Source organism: Callionymus lyra, chromosome 4, assembly GCF_982586985.1.
Source record: "Callionymus lyra chromosome 4, fCalLyr1.hap1.1, whole genome shotgun sequence".
In the NCBI taxonomy this organism is placed as follows: Eukaryota; Metazoa; Chordata; class Actinopteri; order Syngnathiformes; family Callionymidae; genus Callionymus; species Callionymus lyra.
Window position 1 is genome coordinate 23,970,446 of NC_141821.1, and position 26,425 is coordinate 23,996,870.

The following is a 26,425-nucleotide window of genomic DNA, read 5'->3' on the forward strand; positions in this document are numbered from 1 at the left end:
ATGTGAAAATGTAAATGAATAATAAATACAAAATACATTTGTTAGTGCATTAGAACCATTTATACACGATCGTAATTTGACATTACGAGGGCCACATAAAATACAGTCAAAGGGCCGCATGTTGCCCCCGGGAAGCACTTTGCCCAGTTCTGGTGTAGGACCACTTTGATCTGGTCTCGGAAAATAGTGTATTTGTTTTAATTTTAAGTTTCGTCCTGTTCCTCTCAAAGTTTTCACTTGGTCTGTTTTAATTCAAATTCATTTAGAGAGTCAAGGACTGGAAGAAGAAATTATTTGGGACGGCCCTACCCCTTGATAAGTCATCAATGGTTGCTGTTGACCGAATGCTATGTCGTGTCAATAACATCGTGTCTGAACATTGACATAAATAAAGCTCACAGGTTTCAAAACACAAAATGTGCAAACCATTTTTACAACTCATCAACAAGTGTTTACAAGAAGGTTTAGGAACCTTCCGTCTTTGCCTCACCTCTCATGACATCTTTGCTCTTTTTTTTGTTCGAAAGAACGAATCTTTTGAGTGAACGTACTGAACCGAATCACTTCATGAAGTGATTCGTTCCTTTCTCAGTTCAGTTGAAGTCACTCAGCCGCGATCGTGCCGGTGGGAGGATTCTATGATGATGATTATCATGATATGATGATGATGATTCTATGATTCTATGACTCGATGAATCCTCGGCATCAGCGAACGACGCAGCTACTCGTGGGTCCGGGGGGAGGGACTGAGGAGGGAGAGAGGGACTTTGCTACAGAACATTTAGTTTTTAAGGATTTCTTATTTTAATATTTGTTTTTACTTAAACGAGGCCTTTTTAATTTATTGTTGATTGCATTTAAGTTTATATTACATTTTATTATTATTATTTTTGTTTTATTTTGACTGAACGAGGATTCTCATCCGGTGATTCTATTCTGGTGATTCTCATCCGGGGATTCTCAAAGATTCGGTCAGTGAAAAGGATTCTCTTCCGGTGATTTGCGCGTCAGGGATTCGGTCAGTGAACGAGGATTCAAGTTCGGCTGTGAACACACCTCAAGATCTTCTCTATTTGCTAATTCTTCGCGAATGTCACTCGTCCTTGTCCGTGAACGCACCGGGCGTCTTTTTTTTTTTTTTTGCATTGTCCCTGAAGTGCAGTGAACGTGAACCTCGGGTCTGAATCATTAAAACTAGTAACGGATTGTTTGGCTGCGTTCAGGAAGTAGGAGAAATTGCAGTCAGAGCTCTTTCTCAGTCTTTATGAGAATGCTGGGGTTAGAAAGCGCAGAGTTCTGTGTGTGTGACGTCAACGTACACTCCGTTACATTTGAATATCACAAACTTTAGAACGTACAATAGAACAAAATACATTTAACTAGTTTAGTTTAGTCATAACACCATTAAACGCTTTACTAACTAACTTACAAATCCTGTTGATCACTAATGTGATTATTGAGTGTTTCTTGTATTAAAATTGTGTTTAAAACCGTGATCATGAACAAAAGTCCTCCAGACTCTGAGCTCTAAGTTCTTCCATCCATTCATACCTTTTGTGAATCAGATTCAGACTAGTTTCTTGGATTTGTTGACATAATTTGTGTTTTTGTAATATATGATTATCCTGAGTGTGCTTCTTTTATTTACATTTATTGTCAAAAACGTATTCATTTTAAAGCAGGGAAGAATCTAAGAATAGTTTTATTTGACTTGTTTATTCTAAGTGTTGTTACAAAAGTGTTACTTTTATTTAGTTCCGGACTTTTTGTGATCACTCAGTAATATTGACACTTACAGGGTTGTTTGCACTTTGTTAACATTGTCACCCTCTGTATTTTGTTGCACCAACTTGTCAGCTTCACAGACCGTCTACGTAGTTTTCAGGTTATAGGAAAACAAAGTATATCATTAACTTTTTTCTTTTTCTTATCTTCTTTTTGTTCTCAAAAGGCCGGTAAACAATAAACTATTTATTTGAATGAATACAAACCTTGTTCCATATGTTAATATTGTTGTGATACCTTTAGTAGTATGTTGTGTGAAAGGATGATGTGTGGGTGTAATGACTAGTACATCTATAAATTGGTTGATATACTTCTAGTTGTAGTAACACAAGGAAGAGGGGGATGACAGACCAGTGGAGGTATCAGGGATGATGACTTCGCTGCAGAGGAGGATCGGTGAACACTGAAATTAAAAGTAGAGTGAGAGAACAAAGGATTACAGTAATGTTATGAAGCTATACTGTATATAATTAATTAGTTTTAAAATGTTGTAGTATGGAGGTTTGTGTATTTGCAGAAATCATTTTCAAATTGAAATATTGCAGAACACTGAAAAAATGTATTTCTACTACTGATAATGTACGACATTATCTTGATCTTGATTACAATTGTGTAGACCTGATGTGTGTTTCTGGCTTAATAACCTTGAAATCTTCTCATGTACAATACTTTACTGATAGGAAACAGTTTCCTTAAAAGAAATACTCTGTTGATGTTGTTGCGTTGTTAACTAACATTATTTACTATAATCTTTCAGATTATTTGTAGATGATCCAGGTGTGGACAGAGGAGGATCCAAATCAAAGCAGCATTATTGTTATGGTACGGCTGATAAGTGAGGTAATTTTAATATATGACGTACAGTATATAATGATACAGGTCTTTTCACATTTATTATGTGATTTACCTGCTCACTAATATTTCCTATTAGTGAATAATACATGACAATGTGTCTGATTGTTTCAGAAAAGCCAGCTTTGTGAAAGGGGGTCAAGACATCACAATATAAATTCTTAATTCAGCTTCTTTTCATTCCTTACTATTTACAGAATAAATTAGAAAATGTCAGACTTGTGAAAAGAAAAACCGGTCATAATTCAATATATATTCAATGTTATACAACCAATACCAATATATTTAATAACAGTATTAATTTCAAAACAAACTCCATACTGTTATAATGACCATTATATATAAATTAAACTGGTAAGCTAACCGCTAGCTGAAGCTAAACAATTATCTGAGTGTACTTCAGGTGAGATGTTGCCTCGAGGTCTCCAAACACCAGGATGTTCTTGGAATTACAGTCTTTTCTGTGAGACTCGTTCGCTTGTAAGTCACTTTTATATCAACTTCTTCATTTCCCTTCACTCTGCTGATACATTTGCAATTCTTTGTGGAGTTTTAGCAAGCAAAGACAAAGCTAGCAGCTAGCCAAAACCCTGTCTTCATCAACACTTTTAACCTACAAGGGCTTTTTAAAGTTTCCGTTTTTATCAAAGTTATAAAGTTAATATTAGTTTTAAATCAAAAGTACAACGACTGTGTTCTTTAGTTTTAACTTCTGCTTGACCTGGATGAAGCGGACAAAGACTGACTGTTGGAAAGTTACTGAGCAACCATACCTCACACACCTTTACCTCACACACCGTTAAGTGTTTTTTTTAATTCATATATAATAACTGTTGTGTTGCGATAAGTTGTTGTGTATGTTAAATATTACAAAGTGCGTAATTAATCTTTGTCTTTTAAGTCATTGCCAGTTTATCCAGCAGAGGGAGCCATTGCCTCACTCAAGTAAACGACCTCATGTCAAATCGCTAGAAACTCGTTTTAAACAAGTAAGCAAAGCAAGTTTCGCAGCAAACATGTTTATTAAACCAGTCTTTGTTAAATATTATTAAGGATTCCATGTTTTGGAATTGTAATTCAAATGGCGGTGAAAACGATCGCTCATTGGTTAGAGCTTCGTCACGTGACATGAGGCAGCAGGTTAGCTCAGTGTTTCAAGTCATCAGAAGATGTTTCTGGTCAGAGTTGATGTTTTGATGAGTTCAAGTAAAAGTCCTTCAACAGCGACACACGTGTGTACATTAGTTTACGATGAAGGTACATTTGTGTCCCCGTCAGCATGTTGGTGGGTCAGGAGAACCACTCCTTTAGTTCCAACCCATTGTGGTTATCGCTTCTCGGCCTTTTGGCTAAGATCAAGTGTAGTATCTGTTCTTATCAGTTTAATATCTGATACGTCCCCTACCCGGGGACCATATATTAAATTGATTTTTGGAGCAGGGAGATGGAATAGGGGCTTGCTCCGTCCACTCCACGCATAGACCTGGTATTGCAGTACCTCCAGGAACGGTGCACCCCCTCTAGTGGTCCAAAGTAACATGACAACACGATTTAAATCCTTTAAGGGCCAAACTAAATTCTGTGAATGTTGTGAGGGGCCGTAAAGCAAAAAGAGAGACAAGAAAATCCCTAAAAGGAAGGACATTCGCCATTAGGCCTTGACATTTATTAAGCCAAATAAGCTGCAATTTTATTCTTGTATATATAGTTTTTTTCAACACATTTCTTCAAGTTACTTAGAAAAAATGTTTTGAGGGATTAATATATACTCAAAAAAAGAAGGAACCAAGAGGTTGTCGACTGGAAATTAGAGAACCCAGACCAGGTCAACGGTAATGATGGATTTTATTAACTGTGGGTCGAAGCCCAGCAGGTAATTCACAAAGCAATCCTTACGATCAGCATCATCATCATCTTACAGCATTCACATTGACTTTATACAGGACACAGTGGGGTCCGCCCTCCGGACCTCCTTGTTATGACTCGTGTCGGGACACTCGGCCAAGACGATTTCACAAGATGTTTCCCAATCTCATTGCATAAGATGTTTGTCTCTCAGTGTGTGTGTGTATGTAGTTTCTCCAGTAGCTGGAGAAGCCTCTAGGATGATGTCATGTGATCTTGGACCAATAACCCTTTACGCCACAGCAAAAGTAAATACGTTTTATGTGAAAATGTAAATGAATAATAAATACAAAATACATTTGTTAATGCATTAGAACCATTTATACACGATCCTAATTTGACATTACGAGGGCCACATAAAATACAGTCAAAGGGCCGCTTGTTGTCCCCGGGAAGCACTTTGCCCAGGTCTGGTGTAGGACCACTTTGATCTGGTCTCGGAAAATAGTGTATTTGTTTTAATTTTAAGTTTCGTCCTGTTCCTCTCAAAGTTTTCCCTTTGTCTGTTTTAATTCAAATTAATTTAGAGAGTCAAGGACTGGAAGAAGAAATTATTTGGGACGGCCCTACCCCTTGATAAGTCATCAATTGTTGCTGTTGACCGAATACTATGTCGTGTCAATAACATCATGTCTGAACATTGACATAAATAAGGCTCATAGGTTTCAAAACACAAAATGTGCAAACCATTTTTACAACTCATCAACCAGTGTTTACAAGAAGGTTTAGGAACCTTCCGTCTTTGCCTCACCTCTCATGACATCTTTGCTCTTTTTTTTGGACTCCTACTTGAGGAAATCCAAAACTTTTTGGGTTGCTGAAGAAGTTGCAGGTCTGGATGCTTCCGATGCCACTGGGTTGTGTTGTTGTGCTCCTGGTCTGCTTAGTACAGGTTCCCTGGGCTCAACAATGTCCTAGAGGACAGGGACACGTGGACATTATGACCCAGACATTTATGGACACAATATACAGAATTGAGCAATAGTGTCATTATTATCAATGTCACTCACTCAGTTGTGCTGCTTCTAAAATGGCTGACCAGCTTTCTCAGTCTTCATGCGAATGCTGGGGTTAGACAGAGCAGAGTTCTGTGTGTGTGACGTCAACGTTAAATTTCACAAACTTTAGAACGAACAATAAAACAAAATACATTTAACTAGTTTAGTTTAGTCATAATACCATTAAACGCGATTAAAATCATGTTGATCACTAATGTGATTATTTAGTGTTTCTTGTATTAAACTTGTGTTTAAAACCGTGATCATGAACAAAAGTCCTCCAGACTCTGAGCTCTAAGTTCTTCCATGCATTCATACCTTTTGTGAATCAGATTCAGACTAGTTTCTTGGATTTGTTGACATCATTTGTGTTTTTCTAATATATGATTACTGTATACTGAGTGTGCTTCTTTTATTTACATTTATTGTCAAAACCTTATTCATTTTAAAAGCAGGGAAGAATCTAAGAATACTTTCATTTGAATTGTTTCAATAGAAGAAGTGTTATTACAAAAGTGTTACTTTGTTAACATTGTCACCCTCTGTATTTTGTTTCACCAACTTGTCACCTTCACAGACCGTCTACGTAGTTTTCAGGTTATAGGAAAACAAAGTATACCATTAACTTTTTTCTTATTTTCTTTTTGTTCTCAAAAGGCCGGTAAACATTAAACTATTTATTTGAATGAATACAAACGTTGTTATTCTATATGTTAATATTGATGTGATACCTTTATTAGTATGTTATGTGAAAGGATGATGTGTGGGTGTAATGACTAGTACATCTATAAATTGGTTGATATACTTCTAGTTGTAGCTTGATAACTAGCTTGATAACTTCGCTGCACAGGAGGATCTGTGAACACTGAAAGTAAAGTGAGAGAATAAAGGGTTACAGTAATGTTATGAAGCTATATATAATGTAAATGTAAACATATTTAGTTTGAAAATGTTGTAGTATGGATGTTTGTGTATTTGCAGAAATCATCTTCAAATTGCAATATTGCAGGACACTGAAAAAATGTATTTCTGCTACTGATAATGTACGACATTATCTTGATCTTGATTACAATTGTGTAGCCCTGATGTGTGTTTCTGGCTTAATAACCTTGAAATCTCCTCATGTACAATACTTTACTGATAGGAAACAGTTTCCTTAAAATATTCACTGTTGATGTTGTTTTTTTGTTTGTTTTTTTTGTTGTTTTTTTTTGCGTTGTTAACTAACATTATTTACTATAATCTTTCAGATTATTTGTAGATGATCCAGGTGTGGACAGAGGAGGATCCAAATCAAAGCAGCATTATTGTTATGGTACGGCTGATGAGTGAGGTAATGTTAATATATGACGTACAGTATATAATGATACAGATCTTTTCACATTTCTTATGTGATTTACCTGCTCACTAATATTTCCTATTAGAGAATGATACATGACAATGTGTCCGATTGTTTCAGAAAAGACAATTTTGTGAAACGAGGTCAAGACATCACAATATAAATTCTTAATTCAGCTTCTTTTCATTCCTTACAATTTACAGAATAAATTAGAAAACGTCAGACTTGTGAAAAGAAAAACAGGTCATAATTCAATATATATTCAATGTTATGCTTTGTGCTATGCGCTATATAAATAAAAAATACTTACTTACTTACTTATACAACCAATACCAATTTATTTAACAACAGTATTAGTTTCAAAACAAACTCCATACTGTTATAATGACCATTATATATAAATTAAACTGGTAAGCTAACCGCTAGCTCAAGCTAAACAATTATCTGAGTGTACTTCAGGTGAGATGTTGCCTCGAGGTCTCCAAACACCAGGATGTTCTTGGAATTACAGTCTTTTCTGTGAGACTCGTTCGCTTGTAAGTCACTTTTATGTCAAATTCTTCATTTCCCGTCACTCTGCTGATACATTTGCAATACTTTGTGGAGTTTTAGCAAAACAAAGACAAAGCTAGCAGCTAGCCAAAACCCTGTCTTCATCAACACTTTTAACCTACAAGGGCTTTAAAAGTTTCCGTTTTTATTAAAGTTATAAAGTTAATATTAGTTTTAAATCAAAAGTACAACGACTGTGTTTTTTAGTTTTAACTTCTGCTTGACCTGGATGAAGCGGACAAAGACTGACTGTTGGAAAGTTACTGAGCAACCATACCTCACACACCTTTACCTCACACACCGTTAAGTGTTTTTTTAAATTCATATATAATAACTGTTGTGTTGCGATAAGTTGTTGTGTATGTTAAATATTACAAAGTGCGTAATTAATCTTTGTCTTTTAAGTCATTGCCAGTTTATCCAGCAGAGGGAGCCATTGCCTCACTCAAGTAAACGACCTCATGTCAAATCGCTAGAAACTCGTTTTAAACACGTAAGCAAAGCACGTTTCGCAGCAAACATGTTTATTAAACCAGTCTTTGTTAAATATTATTAAGGATTCCATGTTTTGGAATTGTAATGCAAATGGCGGTGAAAACGATCGCTCATTGGTTAGAGCGTCGTCACGTGACATGAGGCAGCAGGTTAGCTCAGTGTTTCAAGTCATCAGAAGATGTTTCTGGTCAGAGTTGATGTTCTGATGAGTTCAAGTAAAAGTCCTTCAACAGCGACACACGTGTGTACATTAGTTTACGATGAAGGTACATTTGTGTCCCCGTCAGCATGTTGGTGGGTCAGGAGAACCACTCCTTTAGTTCCAACCCATTGTGGTTATCGCTTCTCGGCCTTTTGGCTAAGATCAAGTGTAGTATCTGTTCTTATCAGTTTAATATCTGATACGTCCCCTACCCGGGGACCATATATTAAATTGATTTTTGGAGCAGGGAGATGGAATAGGGGCTTGCTCCGTCCACTCCACGCATCGACCTGGTATTGCAGTACCTCCAGGAACGGTGCACCCCCTCTAGTGGTCTAAAGTAATATGTTAACTTAACGGTTGTAATCCCGCTACACCAGGGGTGGGCAATCATAAATCTTCAAGGGCCACATTCAATGCTGTGAATGTTGTTAGGGGCCGTTAAGCAAAAAGAAAGACGAGAAACTCCCTAAAAAAAAAGGACATTCTTCATTAGGCAGTGACATGTATATAGTTTTTTTTCGAAACATTTCTTCAATTTAGGTAAGGTAGAACTTTATTGTAGTGATGGGATCGGCAGTTCTTTTGAGTGTACTGAATCACTAGAATCAGTTCATTAAAATGATTCGTTCATAAGATTCGTTCAGTTCGTTCATTCACCAAATCACTAACTCTGTGCTTATGGAGCTCTGACTGCAATTTCTCCTACTTCCTGAACGCAGCCAAACAATCCCTTACCAGGTTTAATGATTCAGACCCGAGGTTCACGTTCACTGCACTTGAGGGATGTTAGATTGGAAATTATTATACACTATATGTATACGCCATAAGTTAAATTAATGCTAAAAAGATAATGAAAATATAGAGTAGAAATTACTAGCCTCATCTAAGAGCTTAAACGTTTGAATACACATTCACAATCAACATTTCACTTCAGACTGATATGCACTGTCTCAAGGCTAGCTTGAAAACAGACTAGAGATTCATCAGCGACTTAATGAAGCATCTGTCTGTCTGCTCAGTTCACACCAGATTTCGGCTTTTCAGATAAAACATAAAATATTATCACTTGTTTCAGGGGTGGGCAATACGTCGATCGCGAAGCTGTTGCGAGTAGATCGCGTGATTTAATAAAATATGATATAAGAAAATAGTAAAGAGAGCTCTGATTGGCTGCTGTGCATATTAATCAAATGGTTATTGTGCCGATTGGTTGAAAATTTGATTGACATGCACAGCAGCCAATCAGAGCTCCCTCCTCTTCCACTGAACGCACGGAAAAGATCATATGAATCGAGAATAAAAAGAGCTAAACGTGCGACAGTCATTTTACGCAATTCAGAAAAACGATATAGAATTATAAGCTTGTTTTTTTTAAAATAATATATCGAACAAAATAATGCGCGTTTGATCGCTTCAGGTTCTTCTCTGCGAGAGTCACAGAAACATGACGTCAGTTCCATCAAAGTTAAGCTGCAGGTTTCAATGAAAGCGCAACAAATGCTGGTTTTCCTTTTGTGATCGCGTCCTTAAAACACACTTGCATTAATACACCATCACATGATGACTATTTGTAAATTACCTTTATCTCACGAATGTAATAAGAATACGCAGAAACCCAAACACATTAAACAGGTGCAGGTGAGCCACACATTCTAATGACGTCAGAGACGATCAGACAAAGCGATGATGATGTGAAGTTACTGGTTAACTGTTTTATTCTCGTTAAACTTCATCTGAAATTTAATTAATCCACTTGTGTGATTCATATCAGACATGTTTAAAATTAACAAATATAAACTGTTAGTTTGAATTCATGTTTTCATTTGTTTTTGTTTTTTCATGATCACAGAAATGGAGAAATTTTAGTCTTGTGCTTCATTTAAATATGATGGACATATTGAAATGGAGGCATGGAAAGGGATGAACCCGTCTGAATTCTTTGTTGATTTTGATGAACAAAGGAAAAGGGCTTGAATTCGTGTCAAGCACAGATTCTTACATCTGAATATTATTTATATGGCTCTCACTGAAATAAATTTCCAAATATTTTGCTTTCATGGCTCTCTGAGTCAAAAAGGTTCCCGACCCCTGGTCTAACAGATTATTTAAATTTCTGCTTGGACATTGTCGCCCCTACTAAGACTGTCCGCTGTTACCCTAATAATAAACAGTGGGTAACAAAGGAGGTCAAGGTTGTCCTTAACAGGAAGAAAGTGGCATTCAGGAGCAGGGACAGGGACGCCATGAGGTCAGCTCAGCAGGAGGTGAAGCGATGCTTGAGGGAGGCAAAGGACACCTACAGGAGGAGGTTGGAGGAGAAGCTGAGCCGAGAAGAAATAAGAGAGATCTTGGGGTGGAAATGTATCCAAGAGGAGTGTCAACAGGTTGGACAGGTTGATCAGAAGGGCTGGCTCTGTGGTTGGAATGAAGCTGGACTCACTGGTGACAGTTGCTGAGAGGAGATCATTAAACAAATTACTGTCCATCATGGATGATGACAGTCATCCTCTGAGCACTGTTATCAGTGAGCAGAGAAGCAGAATGAGTGCACGTATGCTCCTACCCAGGTGCAAAACAAATAGACTCAGGGACTCATTCATCTCTCGGGCTATTAAATTGTACAATTCTGAGTTCGGGGGCAGGAGTGGAGTGAGAGTATCTGGATGTTCTGTTCTATGTTAGTCTTTGTATCCATTGTCTTTGTTGTTTTTCTTTGACCTATGTTCTTTGTCTTTATCTTTAGACTTAGATTGTGTCATCTTGTTCTTCCTCTTTATGTTCTTCTTCTTATTTTATTTTTTATGTATCATTTTTTATTGTTTATGAAAAACTGCTGGCTAGTGGTAAAAAACAATTTCCCGAAGGAGACCTCCTGAGGGATCAATAAAGTTTTACCTTACCTTACCTTATAAATACAGTCAAAGGGCCGCACGTTGCCCAGGTCTGGTGTGGGACCACTATGATCTGGTCTCGGAAAATAGGGTATTTGTTTTAATTTTAAGTTTCGTCCTGTTCCTCTCAAAGTTTTCCCTTGGTCTGTTTTAATTCAAATTCATTGAGAGAGTCAAGGATTAGTTGAGATGGTTTGCTCATGAACAGAGGAGGGATAGTGAGTATGTTGGTAGAAGGATGCTGGGGTTGGAACTGCCAGGCAGGAGGTCTAGAGGAAGACCAGAGAGAAGGTTTATGGATGTAGTGAAAGAGGACGTTGGATGGTGTGAGAGAGGGGGATACAGAGAACACGGTTTGATGGAGGAGGTTGATCCTCTGTGGCGACCCCTGAAGGGAGCAGCACAAAGGAAGAGAAGATTCAACGTATACAGTGTGATTTGTCTGAACATTGACATAAATAAGGCTCATGGGTTTCAAAACACAAAATGTGCAAACCATTTTTACCACTCATCAACCAGGTTTAGGAACCTTCCGTCTTTGCCTCACCTCTCATGACACCTTTGCTCTTTTTTTGGACTCCTACTTGAGGAAATCCAAAACTTTTTGGGTCGCTGAAGAAGTTGCAGGTCTGGATGCCACCGATGCCACTGGGTTGTGGGGACTATGAACTGCAGGGTTGTGTTATTCTCCTGGCTTGCTTAGTGCAGGTTCCCTGGGCTCGACAATGTCCTAGAGGGCAGGGACACATGGACATTATGACCCAGACATTTATGGGTTAGGGTTATGTCATTATTATCAATGTCACTCACTCAGTTGTGCTGCTTCTAAAATGGCCCTCCAGCTTTCTCAGTCTTCATGAGAATGCTGGGGTTAGACAGCACTCAGTTCTGTGTGTGTGACGTCAACGTACACTCTGTTACATTTAAATTTCACAAACTAACACTAAAACAAAATACTTTTAACTAGTTTAGTTTAGTCATAACACCATTAAACGCTTTACTAACCAACTTTCAAATCATGTTGATCACTAATGTGATTATTTAGTGTTTCTTGTATTAAAATTGTGTTTAAAACCGTGATCATGAACAAAAGTCTTCCAGACTCTGAGCTCTAAGGTTCATTTTAAAGCAGGAAAGACTCTAAAAATACTTTTATTTGACTTGTTTATTCTGAGTGTTATTACAAAAGGGTTACTTTTATTTAGTTCCGGACTTTTTGTGATCACTCAGTAATGTTGACACTTGCAGGGTTGTACCACATTGTCACCCTCTGTATTTTGTTGCACCAACTTGTCACCTTCACAGACCGTCTACGTAGTTATCAGGTTATAGGAAAACAAATTAAACCATTAAACTTTTTTCTTTTTCTTATTTTCTTTTTGTTCTCAATAGGCCAGTAAACATTCAACTATTTATTTGAATGAATACAAACGTTGTTATTGTATATGTTAATATTGTGGTGATACCTTTATTAGTATGTTGTGTGAAAGGATGATGCGGGGGTGTAATGACTAGTACATCTATAAATTGGTTGATATACTTCTAGCTGTAGTAACACAAAGGAGAGGGGGATGACAGACCAGTGGAGGTATCAGGGAATGATAATTTCGCTGCACAGGAGGATCTGTGAACACTGAAAGTAAAGTGAGAGAATAAAGAGTTACAGTAATGTTATAAAGCTATATATAATGTAAATGTAAACATATTTAGTTTGAAAATGTTGTAGTATGGATGTTTGTGTATTTGCAGAAATCATTTTCAAATTGCAATATTGCAGAACACTGAAAAAATGTATTTCTACTACTGATAATGTACGAAATTATCTTGATCTTGATTAAAATTGTGTAGACCTGATGTGTGTTTCTGGCTTAATAACCTTGAAATCTTCTCATGTACAATACTTTACTGATAGGAAACAGTTCCCTTAAAATATTCACTATTGATGTTGTTGCGTTGGTAACTAACATTATTTACTATAATCTTTCAGATTATTTGCAGATGATCCAGGTGTGGACAGAGGAGGATCCAAATCAAAGCAGCATTATTGTTATGGTACGGCTGATGAGTGAGGTAATGTTAATATATGACGTACAGTATATAATGATACAGATCTTTTCACATTTCTTATGTGATTTACCTGCTCACTAATATTTCCTATTAGAGAATGATACATGACTTTGTGTCTGATTGTTTCAGAAAAGCCAGCTTTGTGAAAGGGGGTCAAGACATCACAATATCAATTTTTAATTCAGCTTCTTTTCATTCCTTACTATTTACAGAATAAATTAGAAAATGTCAGACTTGTGAAAAGAAAACAGGTCATAATTCAATATATATTCAATGTTATGCTTTGTGACCCTGGTCTGGAAAAGCGCTATATAAATAAAAATTACTTACTTAATTATACAACCAATACCAATTTATTTAATAACAGTATTAATTTCTAAACAAACTCCATATTGTTATAATGATCATTATATATAAATAAACTGGTAAGCTAACCGTTAGCTGAAGCTAAACAATTAGCTGAGTGTACTTCAGGTGAGATGTTGCCTCGAGGTCTCCAAACACCAGGATGTTCTTGGAATTACAGTCTTTTCTGTGGGACTCGTTCGCTTGTAAGTCACTTTTATGTCAAATTCTTCATTTCCCTTCACTCTGCTGATACATTTGCAATACTTTGTGGAGTTTTTAAACAGCTGAGACAAATCTAGCTGCTAGCCAAAATCCTGTCTTTATCAACACTTTTAACGCACTTGTAGGTAACTACAATGGCGTTTTCGTGTTTATTAAAGTAATAAAGTTAATGTTAGTTTGTTTTTGAAACGTTAAATCAAATGTACAACGGCTGTGTTTATCTTCTCGTTGACCTGGATGAAGCGGACGAAGACGGAGGTTTGACTGTTGGAAAGTTACTGAGCAACCATACCTCACACACCTTTACCTCACACACCGTTAAGTGTTTTTTTTAATTCATATATAATAACTGTTGTGTTGCGATAAGTTGTTGTGTATGTTAAATATTACAATGTGCGTAATTAATCTTTGTCATTTAAGTCGTTTCCAGTTTATCCAGCAGAGGGAGCCATTGCCTCACTCAAGTAAACAACCTCATGTCAAATCGCTAGAAACTCGTTTTAAACACGTAAGCAAAGCAAGTTTCGCAGCAAACATGTTTATTAAACCAGTCTTTGTTCAACATTATTATGGATTCCATGTTTTGGAATTGTAATTCAAATGGCGGTAAAAACGATCGCTCATTGGTTAGAGCGTCGTCACGTGACATGAGGCAGCAGGTTAGCTCAGTGTTTCAAGTCATCAGAAGATGTTTCTGGTCAGAGTTGATGTTTTGATGAGTTCAAGTAAAAGTCCTTCAACAGCGACACACGTGTGTACATTAGTTTACGATGAAGGTACATTTGTGTCCCCGTCAGCATGTTGGTGGGTCAGGAGAACCACTCCTTTAGTTCCAACCTTCTGTGGTTATCGCTTCTCGGCCTTTTGGCTAAGATCAAGTGTAGTATCTGTTCTTATCAGTTTAATATCTGATACGTCCCCTACCCGGGGACCATATATTAAATTGATTTTTGGAGCAGGGAGATGGAATAGGGGCTTGCTCCGTCCACTCCACGCATCGACCTGGTATTGCAGTACCTCCAGGAACGGTGCACCCCCTCTAGTGGTCCAAAGTAATATGACAACATGGGTCTACACAGGAGTGTGCTATTATAATTCCTCAAAGGCCACATAAAAGATGAGAAAAACTCTAAAAAAAAAAAAAAAAAAAGATATTCGTCATTAGGCCGTGACATTTATTAAGCCAAATAAGCTGCAATTGTATTCTTGTATATATACGTATATATATATATATATATATATATATAGTAAGTAAGTATTTTTTATTTGTATAGAGCTTTATAGTTTTTTTCAAAACAGTTCTTTCTTCAACTAACTTTAAAAAAATATTTTGAGGGATTAATATATACTCAAAAAATTACACACAACGAGGAGGGAAAAAGTAAATAAGTGTGAAAATGTAAATAAATAATAAATACAAAATACATTTGTTAATGCATTAGAACCATTTATACACGATCATACTTTGACATTACGAGGGCCGCATAAATACAGTCAAAGGGCCGCACTTTGCCCAGGTCTGGTGTAGGACCACTTTGATCTGGTCTCGGAAAATAGCGTATTTGTTTCAATTTTAAGTTTCGTCCTATTTCACTAAAAGTTTTCCCTTGGTCTGTTTTAATTCAAATTAATTTAGAGATTTAGAAGAAGAAATAATTTGGGACAGCCCTACCCCTTGATATGTCATCAATTGTTGCTGTTGACCGTATGCTATGTCGTGTCAATATATATATATATATATATATAAATAAATAAACATAACAGTTTAACTAGTACAAAATAAATAAAAAATAGTTTTACATTTTTCAAAGAAAGATGATCATCAAAAATCATTTTCAAATTGCAATATTGCAGAACACTGAAAAAATGTATTTCTACTACTGAAAATATACCACAATATCTTGATTAAAATTATGAATAATTGTGTAGCCCTGATGTGTGTGTCTGGCTTAATAACCTTGAAATCCTATCATGTACAATACTTTAATGATAGGAAACAGTTTCCATAAAATATTCACTAAACATTAGAGTTCAGAGTAGACTGTACTTTCTGAGGAGGCTCTGATCATTTAACATCTGCAAGAAGCTCCTGCATGTTCTACCAGTCTGTGGTGGCCAGTGTTTTATTCTGTGGTGTGTTGGGGTGGAAATGTGTCCAAGAGGAGTGTCAACAGGTTGGATAGGTTGATCAGAAAGGCTGGCTCTGTGGTTGAAGCTGGACTCACTGGTAACAGTTGCTGAGAGGAGATCACTGGACAAACTACTGTCCATCATGGATGATGACAGTCATCCTCTCAACACTGTCATCAGTGAGCAGAGAAGCAGATGGAGCACGAATGCTTCTCCCCAGATGCAACACTAATAGACTCAGGGACTCATTCGTTCCTCATGGTATTAGACTGTTTAATTCTGAGTTTAGGGGCAGGAGTGGAGGGAAAAGATGATTGTATTCTATGTTAATCTTTTTGTCCTTTGTGTCATTTATCGTTTTGGTCTTTTATTGCATAAAATAACATGTTTATTGAAATGTGCTTATTGTTGTAATTATCTTCCCTTCTAGTTTACCCAGTGTGTATTTGTTTATCTTTAACAGTCTGGCAAATTAGTGGGACAAATTATTTTGTATTAATGACCTGTTTAAAACCTGCATTAAAATCATTAAATGCTTTTAAATCACTATTCTGCTGTAATTATTTAACTGTAGGCTACATGATTATGGTACAAAACAAAGTGAAAAGCTGTTTTTTCATGAAGGTACAGGAAACTTGTGTCACTGGCTGGATAGTTTCCTACACCGCGCATGAAGTCTGTCAGTGACTCCCGGGCCACACTTATTATACACAATACACATATTTTTTATTCCCAATGCTGTATCGATATGCAATAACACTATCAATATTTTTTTTTTACCTTTGAAACAACATTTAATTTTAATTGAAAGTTATTGTTTGGTTTATATTTCAATAATGTGTGTATAAAATATATAATTCAATGTTTCATTTTTCAATTAACACTCATATTCACAGCGTAGTGCTGCAATTAAGCCTCTGGCTACTAGTTGGCAACATTCGTCATTTCCTCCGTGCCAAAGTAACAACAAAACAGGCAAAATGACAGCAATGAGTGAAGAAAGGATACACCAGGCTCAAGCAGCTTTTACTGGCTCATGTTTGGACTCATTTTGGCTTTAAAACAAAGTTAAATAATGACGTATATTGCATGTTGCTCCAGGTTGTTTGAAACTGTTAAGCAAAGCAAGTTTTGAGGCAAACATGTTTATTAAACCAGTCTTTGTTAAATATTATTAAGGATTCCATGTTTTGGAATTGTAATTCAAATGGCGGTGAAAACGATCGCTCATTGGTTAGAGCGTCGTCACATGACATGAGGCAGCAGGTTAGCTCAGTGTTTCAAGTCATCAGAAGATGTTTCTGGTCAGAGTTGATGTTCTGATGAGTTCAAGTAAAAGTCCTTCAACAGCGACACACGTGTGTACATTAGTTTACGATGAAGGTACATTTGTGTCCCCGTCAGCATGTTGGTGGGTCAGGAGAACCTCTCCTTTAGTTCCAATGATACATGGTTATCGCTTCTCGGCCTTTTGGCTAAGATCAAGTGTAGTATCTGTTCTTATCAGTTTAATATCTGATACGTCCCCTACCCGGGGACCATATATTAAATTGATTTTTGGAGCAGGGAGATGGAATAGGGGCTTGCTCCGTCCACTCCACGCATCGACCTGGTATTGCAGTACCTCCAGGAACGGTGCACCCCCTCTAGTGGTATAAAATAATATAAGAAATTTAAAAAAGGCGTTACTAAATTATTAAATCATGTTGATGTTGACTAATGTGATTATTGAGTGTTTCTTGTATTAAACTTGTGTTTAAAACCGTGATCATGAACAAAAGTCCTCCAGACTCTGAGCTCTAAGTTCTTCTATGCATTCACACCTTTTGTGAATCACATTCAGACTAGTTTCTTGGATTTGTTGACATCATTTGTGTTTTTCTAATATATGATTATACTGAGTGTGAGTTTTATTAACATTTATTGTCAAAACCTTATTCATTTTAAAGCAGGGAAGACTCTAAGAATAGTTTTATTTGACTTGTTTATTGTAAGTGTTATTACGGTGTGTGTTACTTTTATTTAGTTCCGGACTTTTTGTGATCACTCAGTAATCTTGACACTTGCAGGGTTGTTTGCACTTTGTACCACATTGTCACCCTCTGTATTTTGTTGCACCAACTTGTCACCTTCACAGACCGTCTATGTAGTTATCAGGTTATAGGAAAACAAAGTATATGATTTATCTTTTTTCTTTTTCCTATTTTCTGGTAAACAATAAACTATTTATTTGAATGAATACAAACTTTGTTATTGCATATGTTAATATTGTGTTGATACCTTTATTAGCATGGTGTGTGAAAGGATGATGTGTGGGTGTGATGATTAGTACATTTATAAATTGGTTGATATACTTCTAGCTGTAGTAACACAAAGGAAGAGGGGGATGACAGACCAGTGGAGGTATCAGGGATGATGACTTCGCTGCAGAGGAGGATCTATGAACACTGAAAGTAAAGTGAGAGAATAAAGAGTCACAGTAATGTTATAAAGTTATATATAATGTAAATGTAAACATATTTAGTTTGAAAATGTTGTAGTATGGAGGTTTGTGTATTTGCAGAAATCATTTTCAAATTGCAATATTGCAGAACACTGAAAAAATGTATTTCTGCTACTGATAATGTACGAAATTATCTTGATCTTGATCTTGATTACAATTTTGTAGACCTGATGTGTGTTTCTGGCTTAATAACCTTGAAATCTTCTCATGTACAATCATTTACTGATAGGAAACAGTTTCCTTAAAATATTCACTGTTGACTGTTAATTTACATTGTTTACTATAATCTTTCAGATTATTTGTAGATGATCCAGGTGTGGACAGAGGAGGATCCAAATCAAAGCAGCATTATTGTTATGGTACGGCTGATAAGTGAGGTAATGTTAATATATGACGTACAGTATATAATGATACAGGTCCTATGGGATTTACCTGCTCACTAATATTTCCTATTAGTGAATGAATTCATCAGAGGCGTCAAGGTGCAGATAGTTGACAACTATAAGTACCTCGGTGTGTGGCTGGACAGTAAACTGGTCCTGCAACACAGACCATGTGTATAAGAAAGTTCAGAGTAGACTGTACTTTCTGAGGAGGCTCCGATCATTGAACATCTGCTGGAAACTCCTCTGCATGTTCTACCAGTCTGTGGTGGCCAGTGTTTTATTCTGTGGTGTGCTGGGGTGGGAATGTGTCCAAGAGTGTCAACAGGTCAACACTCGTCATTTCCTCTCTGCCAAAGTAACAACAAAACCAGCTAAATTGCAGCGATGAAAAATAGGATACACCAGGCTCCAGCAGCTTTTAAAGCTTGTGTTTGGACTAATTTTGGCTTTAGTTAGATAGTTAGATAATGACATATATTGGATATTGCACGTTGCTACAGGTTGTTGAGACTGTTAATGCACCTCATGTTCATATAAGTTTAATTTTTTGGTTAATACTGTATTTTGAGAAGCACTTTCCTACGAGCACTTTCACATTTGATTAGAGCAAGTATTTGCTCATTTCTTTGTTGTAAAATCCAGAAAAAGTGTTGTTTCTTTAAAAGAAACGTATCATTGTTCCTACAGTATCGCAATATATCGTATCGTCACACATACATCGTAGTCCTGTCATATCATGATATGTATCCTGTTCGGAATTCTTGCCTTACTGCCAACATACAAAATGTTGCGTTTACAACACTGGCAATAAACGTTTGTAATTGTGATTAAATCCAGATAACAGCCAGAAAATCCAGAAGAGAAATACTTTAATTTATAAAACAAAATAATAAAAAAAAAGACAAAGACAGTTTATGGCTTTGACTTATTCCAGTTACATCTTGAACGTCAGCAATTGTTTGTCTTTTAAATAAAGCCAACAAAAAAAAGAAAATGTATTTCCTGGTCAATAGAAAATGTCTTGAGTCTCAGACAAGACTCTTCATTCAGTGTTTAAAGTGAATCAGAAGAAAGTGACTCACATTGTTCTGAAAAATACGTCTTCCGCTCTTCAAAAAAAGAAAAGTAAATGGACCATGAAGAGATTATATTAAGTATGTTTGTCTCTAGGTGCTGTTAGCTTGCTCCTGTTCAAACAGGGCCATTGCTAGATGTGAGCGCGACCCCAGGCCCTCCAGGTTGCTGAGGACGCAGCGGTGGTAGATGTCCTCACTGAAGCGTGGGTTGCATGTTCGCCGCACGTATTTCTGGATGAGCGCCGGCTCTACGGCTCTGAACACGTGCAAACCCGAATAGCGGACAAATATGTCGTAGACATCCATGCTTTCCAGCATCTCCTCGTTGTCGAGAATATCCGCGGCCATCTTGGTCCTCGCCGTCATGTAGTCGGTGTTGTAGAAACACGCCTCGTCGAAGACGCGACGGTCAAAGTGGCCGTCTCGGAGCGACTCCGACGTGAAGGAGGCGGAGGCGGCCGAGGGTTGCTGGTCTCTGTAGATGACCGCTGGGTTGTACTCCTGGAAGTGGATCGGGAAGAAGACCTGCCAGTTGGTGATGGCGTTCATCCTGCAGCGGTTCAGGAAGTCGGCGTTGACCTCGGTCCACACGCTCGCCAGGAAAAAGAGCGTGTCGACTGGGTGCTTTTTGGAGATGATGTCCATCAGCTTCACCTGGGATGGGATCTCCGTTTTGACACTTATCCAAGGGATCTTCACGTCTCCATAGCGCTTCTCCACCTCGCCGATCATGGCCTTGACGCCGGCGAACACATCCGTCTGACTGACCCGCTGCGCGTCGAAAGGGTCGTAGATGAACAAGAACGTCAGCAGAACGTTGTCGTGAGTGTCCAAGGTGTTCATCACGTACATGTCCAGGAAGTTTCCGACAAAGTCCTGATCCTGTGCGGTGACCGGCAGGATCACCTGCACTCGAGTGGCTTCGGTCACGTAAGGCATCGGGATGATCTCCACTGCGCTCAGAGGCCTCAGCAGGTTGACGCGCTTGGCGATGACCTGGCTGTGACCTTTCTGAGTGTACACCTCCAGAGCCAGATCCAACACATACTCTATTCCCCGCGTCGGATCGAACCGGCGGTATCCGTTCAGCAGCCGTCTTTTTTGGAAGCGGAGCTGAGGCTGGTAGCGCTCGTTGAGGCGCTCCACCGCGATCTCGAGGACGGCGCTGACGTCGGTCCGGTCGGCGCCCGTTATCTCGCACTTGGGTCCGCTGTCGACGCACGAGTAGATGTGCTCCTCGGTGAAGTATTCCCAGTTGATCACCTCGAATCGGGTTCTCGGTTTGAAAGGGGGGTTGATTCCGATCGGCCACGTGACACCAGCTTTACCTTCGGGGGTCAAGTCACTCAGGTTGTTGATCTGCATCTGAGGAGCAGAGGAGCAAAGATTGACGTCGGCTCTGATGGACAATCACAAGCTGCAGATTTAACACCCGATTAATACAAGATTGTAATTCAGTTCATTTCTCATCACAGCCTCATTTTCTGGAAGCTTGAGAGACGGGGCTTTGAAAAGGTGATAGGCAGCATTAGTGTCGTTAGATAATATCGATGGTGCTATATCACAATGTTTTTTGCTATTCGAAAGCATGTTTTATTTATTTTTCAAATTTTTCATGCGTTACCGAAGTTATTTCATTGTTTAATAAAGTGTGCGTAAAATAAAATAATTATTATTTGGTTTTCTATTACAATAAACAGGCCAATATTTACGCCATGTTCACGTTAGGTTTGCAATTAAACTTGCGGTCGCTAGATGGCAGCAGTCTTAATGTCCTATGCAGTTAAAGGAAGATTGAAATCCTGTGATGCAGAGGACGAGAGGATACAGTCTACTCCAGCAGCTTTTAAAGCTAAATTTTGGTTTAAAAACAAATGAAAGCGGTTAAGACTTAGTCAAGAGTCATGCGGTCTGTGAATTCTGCAACATCAGAGTCAAGTACTCGGGCAATACATTTTTTTTTTTTTTATTCTAAGAGTACCACAATATATCATATTGTTGCCACTGTATCGTGATATTTATCGCCTCGTCAGATTTTTGCCTATAGACTCGAATCAGCATTACATTTTTTTTTAAGAAAAACAAATGTACCACCCGAGTGTAAAAATATCACAATATATTGGTACCTAGTATAAACGACTTCACCCGCACTGGCCCACACAGCTGGCTCTAAATGTACTATAGAGTTGTCTGGACAGATTTTTAAAATGTAAAAGTGAAGCCAACCTGTAGCTGCTGGATTTGCAGATACGTCCAATCCAGCTCGATCTGGCTGAAGCGCTTGTGCAGGCGATACATCAGGTTCGGGTCAGACACTGGGTGCACGGTGAAGGCGTTTTTAAACTGCACACTGTCTTCTCGCTCCGGGTCTGCGTTCTTGCCCAGCTCAAAATAGCGATACGTCATTTCCTGCGCACAACAGAATAGGCTGTCAGAGGAGTCAGGTGAGAGGCGTTTGTGTGTTGCAGTCTACCTGGTGGACTTCCACGCAGCTGAGGCCCAGGTAGTCTATGATGCAGCGGCCGAGCCACTCGTCCGGTCTCACGCTGAGGATGTCATTGCGACACGTGTCCAGGTGTGGCTGCAGGCGAGCCAGGAGACTGCGAGAGAGCACGTAGCCATATCCGCCATGACAATATCGGGCCTTCTCCTCTCCACCGATGAACTCCTCAGCTCTGCCCATGTACAGGTCCTGACCCGCGCTCAGGTGACCGACCAGTTCCGACAGCCGCTCCGCCTGCAGGTACGTGTCGTCCTGCGCCAGCAGGAACCAGTCGTAGTCCGAGCCGTAGTGCTGATGGAGGTGACGCACCGTCTCGTACATCAGCCACACGGGCCGGTCGTCCCCGTGGGCGACGACGGTCATGCCGTGAGGCACCTTGGGGCTGCGCAGGCCCGTGAAGAAGAAGGTGCGGTGGAAGTGGTGCGCGACTGTTCGGTTGACCGCCACGGCCAGCGTGTTGAGGGTGGCCCTGGAGGTCAGGACGCCGACCAGGAGGCGATCTCGAATGCCCAGCTCCGTGTGGATGTAGCGGGTCCTGTGAAAAGTAAATAATCACTGCAGGACTAAAAATAATCTCCAAACATTCCACATGTCTCTCTGATATACTGCATTTGATTCTGATTTCAGTGTTTCTAACTCTGATGCCTATAAAGTTGTTGTTTTCTTTGTCACTAAACTAGTGGTGGAAAATCTATTTTACCAAGAGACCAGAGCATCTAATGTGACTGTGAAGCTAAATGACAGATGAACAGAAAATGGCCTTAATAGGATTTTAAAAGACCAGGAGCAACAAATTAGATCAAAATAATTTAGTATCCAATGTTAAATGTTAGGTTTAGACAATTTCCCGAAGGAGACCTCCTGAGGGATCAATACAGTTCTACCTAAAGTTCTACCTAAATAAACAATGTCTGAAAAATATTTTTGAGAATATATATTTTTCAACTAAAAGTTTTACTTAAAATGATTTAAAACATAAACCTATAGCCTTATATTCAGAGACACAAGGGATATGTCATTTTTAAAGAACATTGTTACAAAAATGTCAATACCAATATCAATATTTGTAGAACAAAATATGGAAAACAAAAAAAGTTGAAACTAAAAAGCTCAGAATGAAGTCATAAAGTTAAATAGGAATAAAACATAGAACATAGTTCAATACCTATGTTTGTGTGTTTATTAGGTCTGAACAATATTAGAAATAAGTGGTTTATAATAGGTGTCTAGCATTGCGATAACATGTATTTTTTTCACCCTAAAAATGCAAACTGCCTGAAACTCAAGAAAGTAATTGCCTAAACTTGTCTTTTCTGTGTGTTTTTTTGTTTGTATTCTGTTTATTTGTTGATTATTTAAGTCTTGATTATTTATTTCATTATGTTGGTTATTAATTTGTATTTATTTTCTTGAATGTCTTAATGTCTGTTTAAGTCTTTAATTGTTTTAAGTTTTTAATTTATGTTGTTAAGTCCTTTCAACTGTATTCATGTTTTGCATCGTGGGTCAGAGAGGACCACCATTTCATTTATGCTGTATTACTACATGCATATTTGACAATAAAAGAACTTAAATTGACTTTTCTATTATTCTGCAAACAAATTGTATTCTTTGAATTCTAAAAAAGCTACACCACAAAACAAAGCAGTCATTTGTCTACAAACCATCATCATTTATACATTATTATCAGTATCACTAACTAGTGATGTGCTGATGAAGCTTCATGATGCAGTGTCTTTATTTTCAGAGTCCACTAGATGGCGGTCTCTGCACTATTTTCCTTTGCTTTGAACAACTGTTTCAGTGAAACATCACATCATTTTTAAACTGGTGGCGCCACCTACTGAGCTCTGAACAACATGACACTGATTCATGAAGCTTCATCAGCTCATCACTAGCTGTTAACTTAAACACAGCCCTACACAAATAAAAAGCCACAAACTAGAATAGAGCAGTAAAAATAATTCTCAAACCACATGAACATCCTTCACGTCTTAACTCGGGTAAATAAGCAGGACCGGCCTACCTAAGTACTTTCTTGTGTGGCTTGTTGGGGTCCTTGTGGTAGGGGATGATTCGTGGTTGGAAGTCCTCCTCCGACACTCCGGACCTGGGGTCTCTCTGAGCGTCACCTCTGCCCATGAACATGTTCCCAGTCCCCATTTCATCCCTGCAGGAGTCGTCGGAGGCCCCGTGAGTCCAGGAGACCATGAGCAGGCTGAGACTGCACCCCAAAGACAGTCCCAGGATCAGGGGCAAGGCAGGCCGGAAAAGGGCCAGGAAGGAAGAGAGACGCATCTCTGGTTTTTTCTAGAGCAACCCTCGAGGTGGACTACATGTAAAGACGTTTAAACAGAGACTCGCTTGCTCACTTTTAACCCCATGGGGTTCCAGTGCGACAGCAGGGGGCAGTATTCATAAACGTATAGGAAGAAAGGTACTTTTGTATTCTCGATTTTCCAGACCTGAGTCACTCAGTGTGAGCAAAAAAACGGTTGTCATGGAAATTCTTTTACATCGATCGAATTATTTAGTCATGACAAGTCAAATAAAACACACGTTTTCCCTTAAAAGGGTATTTAATTATCAATGTTATTTTGGTTAGCATTAGCGCTAATGGATGAATTATCTCGACCCCGATGCATTTTCTTTTTACCACAAAAACATTCCCTTTTCAATGTTTAGTAAAACATGGACTCGGTGACTATATATATTTTAGTAAATTATTAAACATACGTTGCTTTAACGAGGCAGCGGAGGGACGTAAGCTAGTAGCGGTTAGCATCACGTCTGCTGTCTTCAGGTTTGCGAGGCTCTATAGTACACGGTCCGTGCACGGATGTCCGACCATTCTTCGGTGTTCTTTTGGTCCAAAAATCTCCAAGCTTGACGGTGTCAACCTCCTGTCGTAGCGCTGTTGTTGTAGCTGATCCTTCGGAAGTAAGAAGTGCCAACACTTCAACCTGGACGCGCAGCCCTCCACCATCTCCCCCGCTATGGAACCCCAGCAGGGTCATTCCAGCGCTCACTTTCTCGAACCATATATTGTTTACATCCAGAACGATGCTTACTTTAAAGACAGGCTTTTGAATTATTACAATTCCAATTACAGTTGATTCAGAACTCTGCAGCAAGAATTCTGACCCGCTCCACTAGAAGAACTCACATTTCTACGATCCTTAAAACTCTTCACTGGCTTCTAGTTTCTTTCAGGATCAACTTTAAAATTCTGGTTCTTACTTTCAGATCTATTCATGGTCAGGCTCCTCCTTACATCAGTGATCTGATCCAGCCTTACACCCCAGCTCAGGCTCTGAGGTGTGTGGATCAGAATCTACTTATGGTTCCTCGCACACGGTTCAGGACCAGAGGAGAGAAATCCTTCCAGGCGGTTGCTCCTAAGCTTCGGAACGATCTTCCTCTCTCTTTGCGCTTGATGATCTACTGACTCCTTCAAGAAACATCTTAAGACGTTTTTATTTGTTCAGGCTTTTCCTTGATTTTCTGGAACTCCTGTTGTGTTATCAGTTTTATCTTGATCTTTAAAGTAAATACTTTATTGAATATTGTTCTGATTGTTTAAGCGCTTTGTGACCCTGGTCTGGAAAAGCGCTATACAAATAAAAATGACTTACTTACTTACTTACAAATCAGAATCAGAATTCCTTATTTGTGCCATTATTAGCGCAACATCAACCATTATAGAATCAAATATGAAACATAAATACAATAAGATTTACAATTTGGCTATTTACATAGTGCAGTTATGGAAGGGTGGGGGTAAAGTAATTAAGTAAGTAAGTCATTTTTATTTGTATAGCGCTTTTCCAGACCAGGGTCACAAAGCGCTTAAACAATCAAAACAATATTCAATAAAGTATATACTTTAAAGGGCAAGATAAAACTGATTGTTTTTACTCTTTTTTACCAAGATCATTTTATTTTTCAAAATTGTGCAACTATTTGATTATCTAATTGTATAACTGTGCAATAAGTTAGTAACAGTTTAACTTGAAAAAGACACAACTGGAGTTTTCCACTATAATATGGGAAGTAAATCCAGATTATCGAACACAATCCAGGTTCCACGTATGGTGCGAAGCCCTCTAACCAAGTTTTGCTATTGGTTAATCGTAAAGGCCGTGTCTCGTCACCGAGAAAACTGTTT

At 38.4% G+C, this 26,425-nt stretch overlaps 1 protein-coding gene and 4 non-coding genes across 5 annotated transcripts; 4 read left to right on the top strand and 1 right to left on the bottom strand.

Moving 5' to 3' along the window:
* Positions 1–3,966: 3,966 nt before the first annotated feature.
* Positions 3,967–4,157, top strand: LOC148082152 (U2 spliceosomal RNA). Its single transcript, XR_015711260.1, has one exon. It is a non-coding gene; the product is annotated as a U2 spliceosomal RNA (small nuclear RNA).
* A 4,107-nt stretch (positions 4,158–8,264) lies between these two features.
* On the top strand, positions 8,265–8,455 carry LOC148082153 (U2 spliceosomal RNA). The gene has a single exon (XR_015711255.1). It is a non-coding gene; the product is annotated as a U2 spliceosomal RNA (small nuclear RNA).
* A 6,052-nt stretch (positions 8,456–14,507) lies between these two features.
* LOC148082154 (U2 spliceosomal RNA) lies at positions 14,508–14,698 on the top strand. Its single transcript, XR_015711257.1, has one exon. It is a non-coding gene; the product is annotated as a U2 spliceosomal RNA (small nuclear RNA).
* Positions 14,699–17,244: 2,546 nt separating this feature from the next.
* LOC148082155 (U2 spliceosomal RNA) lies at positions 17,245–17,435 on the top strand. Its single transcript, XR_015711258.1, has one exon. It is a non-coding gene; the product is annotated as a U2 spliceosomal RNA (small nuclear RNA).
* A 2,095-nt stretch (positions 17,436–19,530) lies between these two features.
* On the bottom strand, positions 19,531–25,236 carry chpf2 (chondroitin polymerizing factor 2). The gene is made up of 4 exons (XM_087789264.1): positions 24,284–25,236; positions 22,228–22,792; positions 21,981–22,163; positions 19,531–21,119 (listed from the first exon to the last, which is right to left on the bottom strand). The coding sequence occupies exons 1-4, from the start codon at positions 24,553–24,555 to the stop codon at positions 19,845–19,847; spliced, it is 2,295 nt and encodes a 764-aa protein (XP_087645390.1). The 5' UTR covers positions 24,556–25,236; the 3' UTR covers positions 19,531–19,844.
* Positions 25,237–26,425: the final 1,189 nt, after the last annotated feature.